At 54.2% G+C, this 15181-nt stretch overlaps 3 protein-coding genes across 3 annotated transcripts in view; all 3 read right to left on the bottom strand.

Moving 5' to 3' along the window:
• Positions 1–3467: 3467 nt before the first annotated feature.
• VOLCADRAFT_99967 (uncharacterized protein) lies at positions 3468–3855 on the bottom strand (the record flags this gene model as incomplete). Its single annotated transcript, XM_002958632.1, has 2 exons — positions 3468–3785; positions 3820–3855. The coding sequence occupies 2 exons, from the start codon at positions 3853–3855 to the stop codon at positions 3468–3470; spliced, it is 354 nt and encodes a 117-aa protein (XP_002958678.1).
• A 3690-nt stretch (positions 3856–7545) lies between these two features.
• VOLCADRAFT_99968 (uncharacterized protein) lies at positions 7546–11920 on the bottom strand (the record flags this gene model as incomplete). Its single annotated transcript, XM_002958633.1, has 7 exons — positions 7546–8307; positions 8632–8751; positions 9171–9392; positions 9595–9674; positions 9892–9952; positions 10386–10413; positions 11823–11920. The coding sequence occupies 7 exons, from the start codon at positions 11918–11920 to the stop codon at positions 7546–7548; spliced, it is 1371 nt and encodes a 456-aa protein (XP_002958679.1).
• Positions 11921–13498: 1578 nt separating this feature from the next.
• Positions 13499–15181, bottom strand: part of VOLCADRAFT_108247 (uncharacterized protein) — a gene marked incomplete at both ends in the record, with an annotated part of 11138 nt that continues 9455 nt past the window's right edge. Inside the window, 3 exons of the mRNA XM_002958634.1 lie at positions 13499–13732; positions 14022–14603; positions 14830–15128. Coding sequence (XP_002958680.1) covers positions 13499–13732; positions 14022–14603; positions 14830–15128 — 1115 coding nt within the window. The remainder of the gene's footprint in view (positions 13733–14021; positions 14604–14829; positions 15129–15181) is intronic.

A 15181-nucleotide genomic window follows, 5' to 3' on the forward strand; every position in this document is an offset into this window, starting at 1 on the left:
AGTGGAGTTCCACCTAGATCGCCGCAGGGGTGACGATGCTTTATTTGGCCGCAATGCAGCTTTATTTCCGTGCGTAGGCTGATCTATCTATCTATCTATCTATCTATCTATCTATCTGCTGTTCATTCAGAAGTTTGTGTTCGGGTGGATCTGATTGCGATAACTCCATCTGTAGCACTTTTTGTCGTCTAAAGGTCGTGTCGTCACATGTTAGGTAGGGACCGTCCCTGTCTTATCATACAAGGACACGGTCCATTGCCGAAAAGGTTTTAATTAAAAATTACAGGCGACTTGGAGGCGCATTGCTACACGCGTTCGTTCTATTCCTGCTGCCAAGGGTTTCAGCTGGTGTCTTTGTATGTATAATAATTCAGGAAGCTTATTACTGCGAATACTAGTCGAAATCTGCACATGCATGTGCGCGTATGTTACACCTTGGGTTGTGTGATTACTACTCCTTTGCAAAGGTGTAGCGGGTCCATGCGAGCATATATATGTAATGGCCTTAAAAACACTGTTAGCTAGTTTCCGCTTGCTTTGCTTGCGCTCTGGTTGAGGCATGCGAGAATGCTGGAGTGATAATTCATCTATAAAGTATTCGTCTTATCAGTTAACAGGTGTGCCGGTGGCTGCCGGCTGCGAGACGCCGGTGACGGCAGGTGATGACGCGATGTGCAGTGCGATCGTCTGCTGGTGAGTCTATGACACTGCAGCAGTGCGTACTGCTAGCAGTACTTACTACTAGTAGTAGTAGGATATGAACAGCGGGAAGATGAGGCTGGGGTCCTGGCGCAAGCTACCAGCGCAACGGCATTTAAATATCGCGACAAGGGGGTCCTTTTATATCTAAGCGTCAGTCCCTCAGTATCTAAGTGAAGTTGAGGGGGGGGTCTCTGGCCAGCTGGATGAGAAAAGACGGCAGCTAGATGAGGCGCCCGGCCGCCTTCGGGACAGCTAGATGAGGCTCGGCTCTGGCTGCCAGATGAGGGTTCGCGGGGTCCGAAATTTCACCTGGATGAATGTATGGCATATCCCGATATGCAATTTGGGTGCTCTACATTTATCTAGTTACGCTTCCTTATGTACTGAGATGCGCGCGGGGCTTCTCGCAAAAAACGCTTACAGAGTCTCATACTCGCCCATGCTTCGGTGTTAATGGTATCAGTATAATACCAATCGCTATGCATGGGCCGACCCGCCCAAACGAACGCCACGCCGCCGCTGGTGGCACCGGCGGAAACGCCCCTAAGCGCCAGGAAGCGCCCCATCTTTTTTTGAGAGGTTATAAGGTGGACCGCTGGCCCAGGCTTCACATCGGTTCGGCAGGTTATCAGTTCGATGCAAGGTGTCGTACTTAGCCACTGACTACCACAAAAAAATGTTTCCACGATGTGTGCATTGCTTACAGACAAATGTCTAGGTAACTGTATGGTACAGGTTTTTGACAAATTGTGTCGGTATCTTGGGCTAAACAACAACAGTTTCGTCATCCATACGAGGCATACACCAGGACGTCGCATGTCTCGCAAAGCTGGCTCCAGTTCGAAGCCGGTTTCCCGTGGCCACTGCAATGAAGGATCGCGTACGAAACCTGATTCACACCCAACAGCATTCCATCACGGCAAACTGTGGACCACCGCGCGGATTTCTGATCGGGTGCACCAGTGGTGCACTCCCGCGGTAACATAGGCTACCGACCCTGTCGGCACACGAGTGGCCGCATACATGATATAGCATCGACCCGGATATTCTTCACACAAGCCTACGTACCATGTCGTCCAGTTCCGCTTGACCGCCGTCGCCCATGGTGATGTCCGGCGTCGTCATCTGTGATATTGCGCAAAGAGACTCGATGATTTCGATGCTTCCTTCAATTGAGAACAATCTACAGCAAGCAATCCTGTCATCTCAGTGCTATTTCCGCCTTTTCTGATTGCTGCTTACGCCCACGAACGAAAGCCTAACGTCCTTTCGCGAATGACAAGCTGAAAAGTGAGCCCCGCAATAGCTAGTGTAACAGATTGAGACCCTGATTGTTATACGCTTGTTCGTGCTCACGATGGGCCGGGGTGTAATGCTGTTCGTCTGTCTATCTAAAAAGCTGTACGGCAATGATGATGAACGGTGCAAGTCGGTGCTGCGATTGCACTACCGCGGCGGAGGGCGGCGCCGGCAAGCTATCGACCTCGGTTGCTGGATGTGAGCGGAAGTGATGATTGTGGATGTATGAGTATGAGTGACCTGCGGTCAACGCCAGGTGGCCCAAGGTACGGCCGGTGTACCTGTCGGTGGGCGAACATAAATATTAACATTTTTAAGCCTGAAAAGCGCTCCCGTCGCCATCAGTTGATTGTCATGTCCATGCGTCCAGCAGGCTTTCACAAAATGTATCTGGATGCCAGTCAACTTACAACCAAATGAATATAGGAGGACATGAAACGGTATTTAAATACATGTTTCTTTTCAGTCAGATGCGCGCGCGGGGCCCCTCTCCTGGCAGCTAGATGAGGCGTCGGGACAGCTAGATGAGGCTGACGGGGGTTGTCAAGCGGTCAAGATGAGGCTCGGGGCTCAGCTAGATGAGACAAGGGGGGGTCCCCGCGATATCTAGATACCATGTGAACTTAGTTAGATATTGTTTCCTCATACTTAAATGAGCGCGGAAGGCAGATGCCGGCCAGGACCCCACCCTCAGATGACAGATGACGAACCCTGGGTGATACCTCTCCGTAGTAGTGCAGGCTGCGTATGTGTACAAGTAATACAACTGCTACCCATGGCTATCCATGCATGGCTCACCAGAGCATGCGTCATAGGCAGGATTGCATTTATATACATCTTATTACACGTGGGGCCCTAATTCATCTCATCTCATCTTCTTCATCATCTATGGTTGTTACAGTGGGCTCAAGACTCGTGAAGAGTAGAGCCAGCGGGCCAGCTGCACATCATGTGCTCCCGGTCTGAGGGATCCATCCCCCACCCCACCCCCACCCTCCACACACACGCTGCCGGTGCATGTTGTGTGCCTTGCACCCCAAGCAACGCAAGTTTAGATTGGCGCTGTTCCCACACGCGGATATGCGTTGCAGCCCTACATCATTACTTATTGCGACTGTTGTGTGCTTTAAGCGTCTCTCAAGGACTTGTTTTTGCTGCTGCTGGCCAAAAATGCAAGAATGGCGAGCAGCTGCTCCATCAGCGACATGCTGCGGGCTGCTGGATGAACGCGCCTCACCGGTGTGTGCACACATACACGCACACGCCAGGATATGTAGTGCGACTGGATTTCCATGAACCTCAGCTCTCGCAGATTGCCTCATGCCGGCCGTGAGCCCCATGCAGCGGGACGGGTATCTGGGCATGCCGACAGTTACTAGGATAACAGTAAGTTGATGCGGATGATATTGATAATACGCCGCAGCTTGAACCAAGAGGTGTGTTGAGGGGCCGGGGTGGAGAGGTGGTTACAACGGGTTGTCCGCCAGCATGACCAGCACCACTGCTACCAGCACCAGCACTACCAGCACCAGCACCACCAGCACCAGCACTACCAGCACCAGCACCACCACTACCAGCACCACCACTACCAGCACCACCACTACCAGCACCAGCACTACCAGCACCAGCACCACCACTACCAGCACCAGCACTACCAGCACCAGCACTACCAGCACCACCACTACCACCACCATGGACATGCCCATGTAAATGCAGCTGTGGACTGTGTTCATCAAAGGCTTGATGCATATACCCCTAATCAACAAGCTAGCTGTCCGTCCGCGCTGTGGGGCAGAAGGGCATCATCTCCCTGCTCACCAGCGTTTGGGCATATATGCCCTCAGATGCGCTCATTTGTCTGTGTCTGTTAATAGATAGTAGCAGACTAGTCGTGTCACGAGCTGTAGTAGCTGCCGTACTGTACGGCACTGACATATCGTCTATAAACACGCGCTACGGCGCTCTGCCAGCCAGCATTTTGATGGGCCCTTTCAGTGGCCAGCTGCTACACGAACGCCACTATCAATGTTGTACTCTGCCCCGCCGATGCAGAACGAAGGGTTTTGGGGTTTCGCGACCCCCTTGCGAATTCCATAGGTGACTGACTGACTTGGTGACTTTCTGGGAGGATTACCAAATTAGCTTTTCATGAACGCGTCAGTGCGCGTGCAGTTATGTACGCCATTCCGGCGCACTGACAGCAGAATGCAGCCCTGTCTATGCTCCGATTCGCACAGTGAGGTGAATTGATGTCTGCGAAATCCTGGGAAATGGACGATGCTGGGGATGGAGTAGCGCCTCCCATTCTGGGTAAAGTCACAGGACGTGCGAGTGATGGGGGAAGGGATGACGATAACGGGAGCGAAGGAGGGGCAGGGAAGGGAACCTGGGTGCAACATCCGTCCGCGGAAAGATAAATCTGGCCACGCAGACGTACTTACGAGGACGTCCTTGGTTCTGGAGCCATCCAGTGGCCGGTTGGCTCCTGTTTGGCCACCGATGCGTCTGTTTGTCTGTATGTATGATCTTGTTACAGGGTGGTATGCCTTCACCAGCGGCCCCCTTTCCCGAGGCAGTTCCCTGCTCTCCCCTGCGAGAGGGGCACCCTAATCCGTTATCCCATCCGACTTCAGAATGTATTCGTTGGGTTCAGCAATTCACCACCAGCATCTAATCATAACTAGCGGATCAATGGCGCCACAACTTATTAACTGGTCAGCTCGCAAGTTGATATAATCACGTCCTACACCGTCCACAAGATGGTGGGCCACCTTCCAATTCAACACCCCTCACACACCGAGAGGATGGCTGGCGGATTTGAACCCGGAACCTCCGGGAACAGAAGTCAGGCCTTAACTTCTGCCAGCCACCTGCCTATATGATGTGTGAAACAGGGGAGTATATCTTCGCCCGTGGCAGCTACCCTGCGAAACCCTGTCTTCCCCGATATTGCGGAGCACACTCATCTAGTTACCCTGGTCAACTTCTCAGCGGATCGCTCAGGTTCCGCACCCACCACCAGCATCCAACCGGAATCTGCCGAATTGACAGCGGCCCAACCCCGTTCCTTGTCGGCTCGCTGGTGAACTTTATCCCAGGTCATCACCGTCTATCTACTATAGGGGTACAATGCCATCCACCATCGGAATGACTTTTGTCCCTAACGTATCGATCCCGGGATCTCCCGGGGGCAATGGTCGCTCCTTACCAGTGGTGCCAAATCCTTATACGTATATTGTATGTATGTTGTATGTATGTCATATATGTGTGTACAGATTTGTGTACACATGCCTTGTATGTATGTGTATGTGTGTACTTTTCGGAGGTTATCGTAGCACTACGGGCCGTGCTGGCATTAGTGGACGTTTTTGGGCGGGGCCCCAGCGCGAAGCGCCCAGGGGGGCCCCGACCTGTAGGATTGCCCATGTCCGTCTGTGTGTGTGTGCGTGTGTAACGGACTCAAACATAATATCTCGCCCGGCTGAAACGCGTTATAGGTACTATATATCATTCTCTATCGCAAGGTATCTCGCCTGTAGCCAACAAAAATTGTATGAGCACAAACAAGTTTGGCTGCCTACATTGACCGAGGCCAAAGCCACATCAACGCATCTCGGGCTAAATTTAATCTCAAGAGGTACCGCGAATCTCATATTTGATTTCCGAGATGACAGCGTATGATAACTTGAACACCCAGCTTGTGTTACCATTTGCCCGCACGGGCATTCCGACTTGCCACCGGCAGGCCGACAAATTTGCTTACATTTCTCTATGAAATACGCAAGCTGCTCATTTGTACATTTACTTTAGCCAATGCTCGGGGCCTCCGGAGACTTGCGGTGTGCCCCGTTGAAGCCCGCGGCTGTGGGGCGGATTGCTGAGGCCGCTGGCGCTTCGGGGATAAACATCACAGACAGAACCGAACTTCACCCAGCTTGCGTTACCAATTTGCCCGCATGGGCATTCCGACTTGCCGTCTGCCGCACTGTCCATGCGGCATGCACCCGGGATGGATGCGATTCGCGCCGAGCCCGCAGGCGGTGCTGACGATTCCGCCGGTGCAAGCTTAACTCCCACACCATCAGTACTGCTGCAACAAAGCACATCTCCCACCGCGTTGACACTACCCATCAATTGTCACACGTGCCGCGCTAGCTACCGGCCTGTACGGATGCAGGGGGGCCAGCCCTTTTTCCGGCTTCAAGGAAGCCGACACCCGACTTGTCGTCTTCAGTATTGATGAAAAGTATGTAGGCAAAGCTAGGAATAGCTGCATATTCAGGAGTTCCACAGCAACACTTTTCATTTTCACTTCGAAGCCATCCCTCCCGTTGTACACATCTGCTTATCCGTCCCGCATCAAGTACGCCAGCAGCACCATGTTGCGGGATCGTGGATGCTCTGATGGTACTACTAAGCCTGCTTCACGCAGTCGACCCGCTATGGACCACGTAACAAGCAGCACGCGGTGGTCACACCTCACACCTCGCTCGTGCATGGTTGCACACACACACACAGCCACACAAAGCGCCTGAAGACCTGCCTGCCAGGGTCCTCAGCCGTAGCCAAGCGGTCAGGCAAATGACAGCTCACTCCGCTACTTCACTTCCTGCACGCGCGCCCAGATCGCTCAATCATCGCGCCCAGATCGCTCAATCCAGCGCCCAAAGGGCGATGCGTGAACCTCACGTATAGCAGAGTGCCTTCTGACTTCTTTTTCGCGTACTTGCCCGGGATGCCCGAGAAGCTGTTATTGTTGGAAAGTAGGCGAATTAAGGCTCTCGTGAAGCTCTCCACCGTACGTGAGGTTCATCATCCTTTGAACAGTGGGGGCCCTGAGTGGGCGTCAAGAGAGGTAGTGGTGGAGGCAGATCTAGAGGTTAGCCGCCGTGTTCCAGAAAACACTTTGCTAAGGTTAAAAAACACATTATGGGTCTGCAGGCACAGCAGCAGCAGCAGTAGCAACAACAACAGCCGCAGCAGCAGCAGCAGCAGCAACAGCAGCAGCAGAACGCACGCCTCACTTCGATTCCTGCTAAGTACCGCATGATAAGCCCCTCCACACACACACACACCCCAATGACTCATGGGGGCTTCCCCCACTTTGACTGCATCACGGAGGGCGTCATCACATTGTGCAGAGATACATAGCACAATAGCCCGTTTTTATACGGGGAGGAGAATATGCACAATACGTGCACGACTGGTAGAGGTCCTTTGCCGTTCGCACAGCACATTGCAACCGACAACGCCCTGCCAGCCTAACTTTTTTATTTTTTTTCGAGCGCAAACGAAGCCAAAAGACACAGGGCAAACCACAAAAAAAAGAACGGATTACGATTCTAAAGTACGCTGCCTGCCTGTGTACAAAAAGCTCAGAACAGGCAACGAAAGAGCCTACAAATTCAGGCTCCGAGTTCATTTCGAGAGAATGTCGTAACCTGTCCTAAATTCGCCGAGATGGAGATCAAGCAGAGAGTCGTAGCAGCAGCAGCAGCAGCAGCAGCAGCAGCAGCACACCTTCCTTCTTCGCAAATTTTAACATCATGTTAAGCGCTCCTCATCGCGTTTGCCCTCGCCCTCACACCCCGCACCTGCCCTAAACACCACCTCCTCCACCTCCTCCCCAACCGCCTCCAAATCCACTAACCGCCGCCTCTCGTCCGCTGACGCATGCACGTCGTACCCTCGGCCAGCAGAACCAACGCCGTACCGCGACACGGAGTCGCCGCGCACCGCCGTCGCCTTACTGCTGTTATTTTCAACATCATCGGATCCACCGTTGCGCTCCAACCGCCAACCGTTAACCGCCTCCGGATCCCCTAATCTGCATCCCTGTCCCTCCCCCTCAATCCCAAAAGAGCCGATACGCTGGTACGGCATCCCCGCCTCGACACCATCGACATCGCCGCCGCCACCACCACGATTCCGTACACCATCGCCACTAGCGACCCGTGGGTCACTATTCCAAGGGACGTGCGGATGTTGAGGCGGCTCTGGATGTGGATGTGTTTGACCTGCACGTGCGTACAGCACCAGGCCGAGAGTTCCACAGGCGAGTGAGACCGTAAACCAGCCGGCCGTGCCGCCGAAACCCCCGAAAAACACAACACGCGCGCCGGCAGCCCATACGTCACTGGTCAGCAGCGACAAGTTGAGGACGGTTGCGCCGCCCCACATCAGCACCAGCGGCAGTAGCAAGGCAAAGGTGTACAACGCCAGGGCAAATCCCACCAGCGGCGCCACCACGACCCATGGGTCGTTCCAGTCGGCCGCCAGCCAGGCGTTGCGCTCCAGCACGATAGCCTTGCCGACGAAAAAGCGACGCCCGTGATGAGGAGCAAGCGAATGGATGCATGGGGTTCAACGGGAATTGTGGAAATCACATACGTCGCATGCATGCATGCATGTATCCATACATCCATACATACAAACATACATCCGTACAAACGAGGTACACAGTGTGACATGCATCAGAGTAACAGCAGTATGTATCTTGCATTCGGAAACCTACATCATATGCATGTAAGTTGTATGTCACCATGTCTGTGCAAGTAAGCCCACTTCACCTCACCCTTGCCGCACCCCGGTTCCCCCCAACCCCTCCCAGCCCTTCCCCCCAGCTCCCACCTGCAGACCCCCCAGGAGCGTTCCCCAACTGCCCACCAGCGCCAGAAGCTCCGAAACCGGTGTCGCCCCGAGGAGCAGCCGCTCCTGAGCCACATTGCTGCAAGCGTACAACACCGCGCCCTGCACGGGCCCGAGGGTGGGCGAGGAATGGGCGGGGGTCAGCAGGGGCAGGTCGGCGCCCTGGAGGTGCAGCTGGTCGGAGTGAGGAAGTGAGAGGAAGGTGGAGACGGAAACTGCCTCGTGACTCTCATGTCCTAGTGCTCTCATCCTCAAACCCGAAACCCTGAAACGACTTAGGATCTCGTGTATCAGGCGGAAAATGCGTAATGAGAGAGAAAACACTCCAACTCATGGCTTGGATAGATGCGCGGACAGAGAGATAGACAGACAAACGGACAAACAGACAGACACGCAAATGGGGACTGGGTGCAGGGGTAAGCGGTGTTAGCCTGAATCCTGGATCCAGTTGTTTTTCCGTGTCGTACAGGTTCCCGGGTGGGCCCCTTTCCCTGAAACCCGCCCCGCGGCGCCTGTCTCACCATCAGCACCAACGCATCGCCCAGTAGGGGTTGAGGACCCCCGGTGGTGGATGACCCGTCCGTCATTACCAGTACGGCAAGTCCGGCAATACACAGCAACGCACCCCCGTAGTGACCCCGGGTGAAGTGGGCTCGGAGCAGCAGTACGGACAACGCCATGACGGCTGGAATTGTGAAGCAGTCCAGGAGGGTGACGGAGGTAACGGAGGTGTATTGGTAGGCCTGACGGGACGTACGGACGGGGGGAGAGGGGAAGAGGAAATGGAGGTGGTGTAGGAGGTGGGGTAGGCGGGAGGCGGGCTGAAGAGGTGAGAGGTTGCGGGGGTATGCGAGATAATAAACGTACTCGTGTGTTAGCGCCCAAACACACAGAAATACATACATACAGACATACATGCGAATACATTTCCCTTGTCCACCCCACCTTAGTCACCAGGAAGTTGGCCTCCACGTCCAGTACGGCAAGCACGACATATACGTACCAGGGGTTACTCAGCCGTAGACCTAAAAGGAACAGGGGAAGGCCCGGAGGTTGGTTGGCGGTTGGACGACAGCGGTTGGACGAAGGCGATTGGGATACAAAAAGGATTGCATAACCCCAGCGAGTAGATAAGTTCATAAGCCCGCGATATGTGGAATACAGATGGAACCACCCAACCGCCAACCGCAACCCTCACCAACAAGTCCAACCAACCCAGTTCAAACTACCAACCAACCTCACCTTTTTTTCTCAGGTGGTAGGCTCCACACGTTGTGGCCAGCAACAAATAGTTGAGGACCGCCTGGGTGGTGGGAATGTTGACTCCGTGGGAAACCAGCAGCCCGGACGTGATGCCTAGGGGAGTACGACATCGGGCCCGCGAACAGGGCGGCACGGTGGAGTGGGTCGAGGTTGGGTGAAGTAACCCATGGTTACGTTGTAACCGAGGATACGAAATTAAATTCAAAAAGCGAGAAACACCCGACGTGGTGAAGACAGGAGGGAGGAGGGGAGGGAAGGGGAAAAGTGGAGATTGCGAAAATAATGGGAAAAGCTGCGTAGACCATTTTTTGGGCAAAAAGGGAGAGAGGGGATGCGGGAGCGGGAATGCGGGAGACGAGAGGAGAAATATATGCAGGATTGCACACATGGCATGGATTGCTGATGAGTCGAAGCCACCAAACTCCAAGCCCCGATGGCCAATGTGCAACTGCGTCGCAAGTGCCTCAGCTTACCCATAATGCATAGAAGGAGCGACAGAACCTGCGCCAGCAGGAGGGATCTCAGGAGGGGCGAGCGCCATAGGGAATCTGCGGATCTGCCGCTGTCTTCATCTTTGGGACAGGACATGCTGAAGACGGCGGCGCGTTCTCGGCGCGCAGGCAACAAAACGCCTTGGGAGGTCTCCGTTTTGACTGGACTGGTATTCGGTGGCTGCTTGGTCGGACGAAACGTGAGCTGCCGGGCGGTAAACTGGGTACGCGCTGAGGTGCTTGGCTGTGACGACGAAAACGTGTACCGATACGATGTCCTATGCACGGCCTTCATGCAACGTAAGCTTAAAGCGTCCCATGAAGGATGGTAATGCTCATTCAACAAGCTGTCGATTTGCGAGAATACAGTAACTGACAACTGCGTATAGAGCACTCAACGTAAGGGAATGAGGAGCGGAGAGATCAATATCTCAAATAAATTTACCATCTACACACTTATTTAAGTATTGCATAAGGGCTTGGCCCGCGAGGACAGTCTCGTCTTTTCGAGGTACGTGGGCCGCAGAGTAAATCAGAGGCGTCTCCAATGTGCTTAAGAGTGTGGGGTTATAAAACGGCCTAATACTTTGCCCTGCGTTCAATAGAGTCCTAAGCGCAAGTACGAACCAAACAACGGAAAACCGAAACTCCCGAAATCAGAAATAGAGTGCCCGAAGCCGGCCGGCTTTCAGGATCATACGCCGTATACGAAAGGTGTCATGCGGCCCGATGGGCTGCCCAACGACCTAAGTCCGCGGTCAATGATGAGGAACAGGTCGCGGGCCATGACCGCTTTTTTGGTGATCTTGCTAGTTGTTAGGTATTCAAGTAACACAGTCAAACATGATATCGCTGATACGCACACTTAATGGCCAGCCGTCAAGTGCGTTGCACAAGCTTTACCAAGGTACATGGAAACAAGCATTAATAACATACAACCAAAGCATGTCCAACGGGTAAGCGTATAGGAGCAAACAACCAACCAGATATGCACTCGTGCAACGCAAAGCAAACTGATGAAAAATAATACGGACTTGCGTTGCGGAAGCCGGGTTAGTTGGCGTAAGACCCTTGGGCGATGCAAGCTTTTCGGTTGCTTCGCCCCTGTTGCATGGCCCCTGCGCAAGGATGACGCACAAATCGAGAATGCTTCGCCACGGCCCGTGTCCTCAGGTCCGTATAAATAGCACGCTTGGGATCATTCCTTATTTTTTATGTTCGTGAGGCCTTTCATTTCAGCTTAGGCCTCCTTAGCACAGCATTCCTGTAACAGGGATGGCAGTTACTCTTGGAACAACAACTAATGCGGAACAACTATATCGCGCAGGAAAGCATTGACGCATTGGAGATTTTCTTCCCAAGAAGCGAGTTGCAGAGACTCACAGGGAACCGGGGCGCTGGATCACGCGAGGAAGTCACCTGCTCGCCTCTCGGTTCAGATGGACCAGCACCATCGCTGCTAGACCCGTAAACGCCCATGTTGACCGGTGCATCTGGTTCCCTTTGAGTCTCTGCATCTGGTTTCTTAGGCAGGAAATCTCCAATACGTCGATGCTTTCCTGCGGCGATTTCTGCCTTAGTCTCTTTCCGAAAGGCCCTTGGGTTTACAGCAGCTGTCCGCCCAACATTGGCTAATCCTAACATTGGATCGCAAATGACGACAGCTAGCAAGATCAGCAAGGAAGCAATCATGCTCCGCTCCCGAAAACAGAAATTGAGTTCTTGAAGCTAACCGACTTGCAGAAATAGGATCATACGCCGTACGCCGAAGGGCCGCCCGAAGACCGAACGTCGATGAACGACCCGAAACTCCCGCCGATGTCTGCTTGGCTCCAGACATCAGCAAAAGGCGTATTTTCTGGTTTCGGAAACGGGTCCACTCTATCATCATGGACTAGCGGTTCCGACCGTCGGGCAGCCCTTTGGGCCGCAGAGGAGCTTTCGTATGGTATGGCAGGCGAGTGTCCTACTTCTGCAAGCGGGTCGACTTTGGAAACTCAATTTCTGTTTTCAGGCGTCTAGCTACAGTTCAAAGACCCTATGAACAATACATGATTGTGTAATGTAGTTTTAAAATTTCGGCACGACCGGAAGTGCCAGAAGGTTTTGCCGGTGTTTGCTAGGGTTTTCCATCGACCGATAAGATTGCAGGGTGACCAGGTCACCCTCTCAAAATATCTCAAAATATCTCAAAATATCGGTTACCCTACCGAAGTGACCGGTTGGGTTATAGCTAACCGATCGGTTACCAATCCTGCATGTCATAGGACGGAGGGGGTATGTATGGAGGGGGAGATATATATAGGGAGGACATCCCACAGCTGTGCGGCAGCTATAGAGCAAGGGCGGCGGCAGCAGCGGGCTGTGGCGCCATCGTGCCGAGACCCGTTACTCCTTTCCCTGGCCGTGTAATGCTCGACGGAAAAAAGTAGGAAAGGAGGGAGTTGGTTGACTGTTGGGGAAAGCTTATTTTAGATCTCTTGCAAGGGAAAGAAAGGGAGTGCCGACGATTCAGTGCTACTCCAGTTTCATTAGAGGTCCGACACCCCGGACAACCATCCCGCAACATCTGCCAAGCCCCACCCATCAATCCTGCATTGCCACGCAGCTTGCTCTTTTGCCTCTCTGTCTTTTGTCCCATCGCCCCTCGCTTTCATTTAAACTTTCCTTCCCGCCAAGTCCGCTACGGAAACGTCTTCTTCCGCGTCGATTTCACGTCGTCGTCCAGGCTATGAAATGCATGAATCCCAGTTGCATCTCCATATCCGCCGAGCCTGCCTACGCCGGCCAGGCGATGAAATCTTTCAAATGCACGTATATTCTCCTTGCTACTTGCAGAATCCACTTCTACATAAAAACTCTGAGAACCCAAGAACCTAGCTAATTTAAAACGCGCGGGCTCGCCCCACACAGACCTGATCAGATTCCATGAGATTGCGTTTTCCAGAGATCGAAACCACTCCAAAACGCGCTCAGAAAGCTCATCATTTAACGGTACTCGAGTACAGCTAATCTCTAAATCCTTACTAGGAAATTGACCAACTTGAAAAGACAAACCTGAAAATAAACAAGACGGACATCATACTTTAAAAATCCTAAATCTTGGGTCGGCGATAAGCTCTGAGCGCAAGGGAGCTTGCCACCACGCTAACGCTGCTCAGCGCCATGGCGGCCCCAGCCACCCAGGGAGGGACCAACGTATGGGTCAGCGGCCACAGTGCTCCAGCTGCCAGGGGCACCGCCGCCGAGTTGTAACCGTACGCCCACACGAAGTTGAGAAGGATGCGGCGAAAGGTGACACGGGAAATGTCCAGCGCGACCACGACGTCCTGTTTGGATTCAGGAGGTTTTTAGATTTTAAACCTTCGATTTGGATTTGAGTTCGCATAGGAAAATTGAATATAACCGAAATCGCCGCGGGAGTTGCAACTTCCACGACTTTGAACCAAAGAAGTTTTTTTTCTGTAGCAAGTCATGGATGATATGAGGCCACAGCAGGGAGGACGTGCAGGCGCACACAGTTTCTCGGTACATTGCCGTAATTTGCAAAACTGGTCCGGTGCATTGCCGTATTTTGCAAAACTGGTCCGGTGCATTGCCGTATTTTGCAGTACTTACTTCTAGGTTGCTTCGCATAAGCACCACGCTGGCCGCCTCCACCGCAATGTCGGTGCCGGCGCCGATGGCGATACCCACGTCCGCCTCGCTCAGAGCTGGAGAATCGTTAATGCCGTCGCCAACCATCGCAACCACGCGAGGCTGCGGAAGCGCCTTCCCTGCCTGCCGCCCCCTCCGCCGCCACGCCCGCCGCCACCACCACAGTGCCCCTTGCCGGTCCTCCTCTGATAGCACCGACTCACCCGCCTTCCCATCCGCCAGCAACGGCGCATGCAAGCCCTCATCCCCGCCGCCACCTGACACGTGTACGGTAACATGGTTGGTCCTGTCGTACGCGGCATCCTCGCCGTTGCCGTCGTTACCGTACTCATACTCGTCCGCGGCAGCGGCCGCCGCCGCTGTACGGCCTGCCTTGAGCTCTCGAATGAGCTGTAGCTTGGCAGCGGGTGTAGCCTCCGCCAAAACACAGGTGGCAGGGATACCCAACTCGGAGGCTACGGCCCGAGCCACACGTCTGGAGTCTCCGGTGGCCATCCACACCTCCAGGTCCATGCGGTGTAGCGCCGAAACCACGCGGCAGGCCTGTAGAACACGGCATACAGTTCTAGAGGGAGTATAGATAGGAAGCGACGGACGGGGGCAGCTAATACGGCACGTGGCTCCCGGGCACAGCAACGGCGCGGTCCGCGATCTCGTCCTCGGCGAGAACCCCCGGTAACGGTAGCCCCAACCCCCGGTCTGCCTTCTCCATAGCAAAGCGAAAGGTGCCGGGGCAAACTCGAGAATTGTAAACACAGGTGCGACGTACCTCGGGCTTGACGCTATCCCGCAGTGCAACCAGAGCCAGCGGGCTTCCCGCCGCCGCCACCGCCACCACCGTACAACCCTCCTGCAACTCCAAGCGCTCGAGTACGGCTAACGCCGCCGAACTCAGAGGGCACCCTTGCTCCTCCATCCAGGCCGCATTGCCAATTGCGACAGTGAAGCTGCCGCTGCCGCCGCCTTTGGCGGCGGCGGCGATGGCCGCTGGCGTTGCGCCGCCGAGGGCGGCGCGTACGGCAGCTGCAGCGCCTGGCGACAGCTCCGCCGTACAGGCGATACCGCGACCTGGCACCGCGCGGACGTCGCGCACGTGGACGTCGCGGGCCGCGACGGCGGCG

Source organism: Volvox carteri (assembly GCF_000143455.1).
Source record: "Volvox carteri f. nagariensis unplaced genomic scaffold VOLCAscaffold_100, whole genome shotgun sequence".
In the NCBI taxonomy this organism is placed as follows: domain Eukaryota; kingdom Viridiplantae; phylum Chlorophyta; class Chlorophyceae; order Chlamydomonadales; family Volvocaceae; genus Volvox; species Volvox carteri.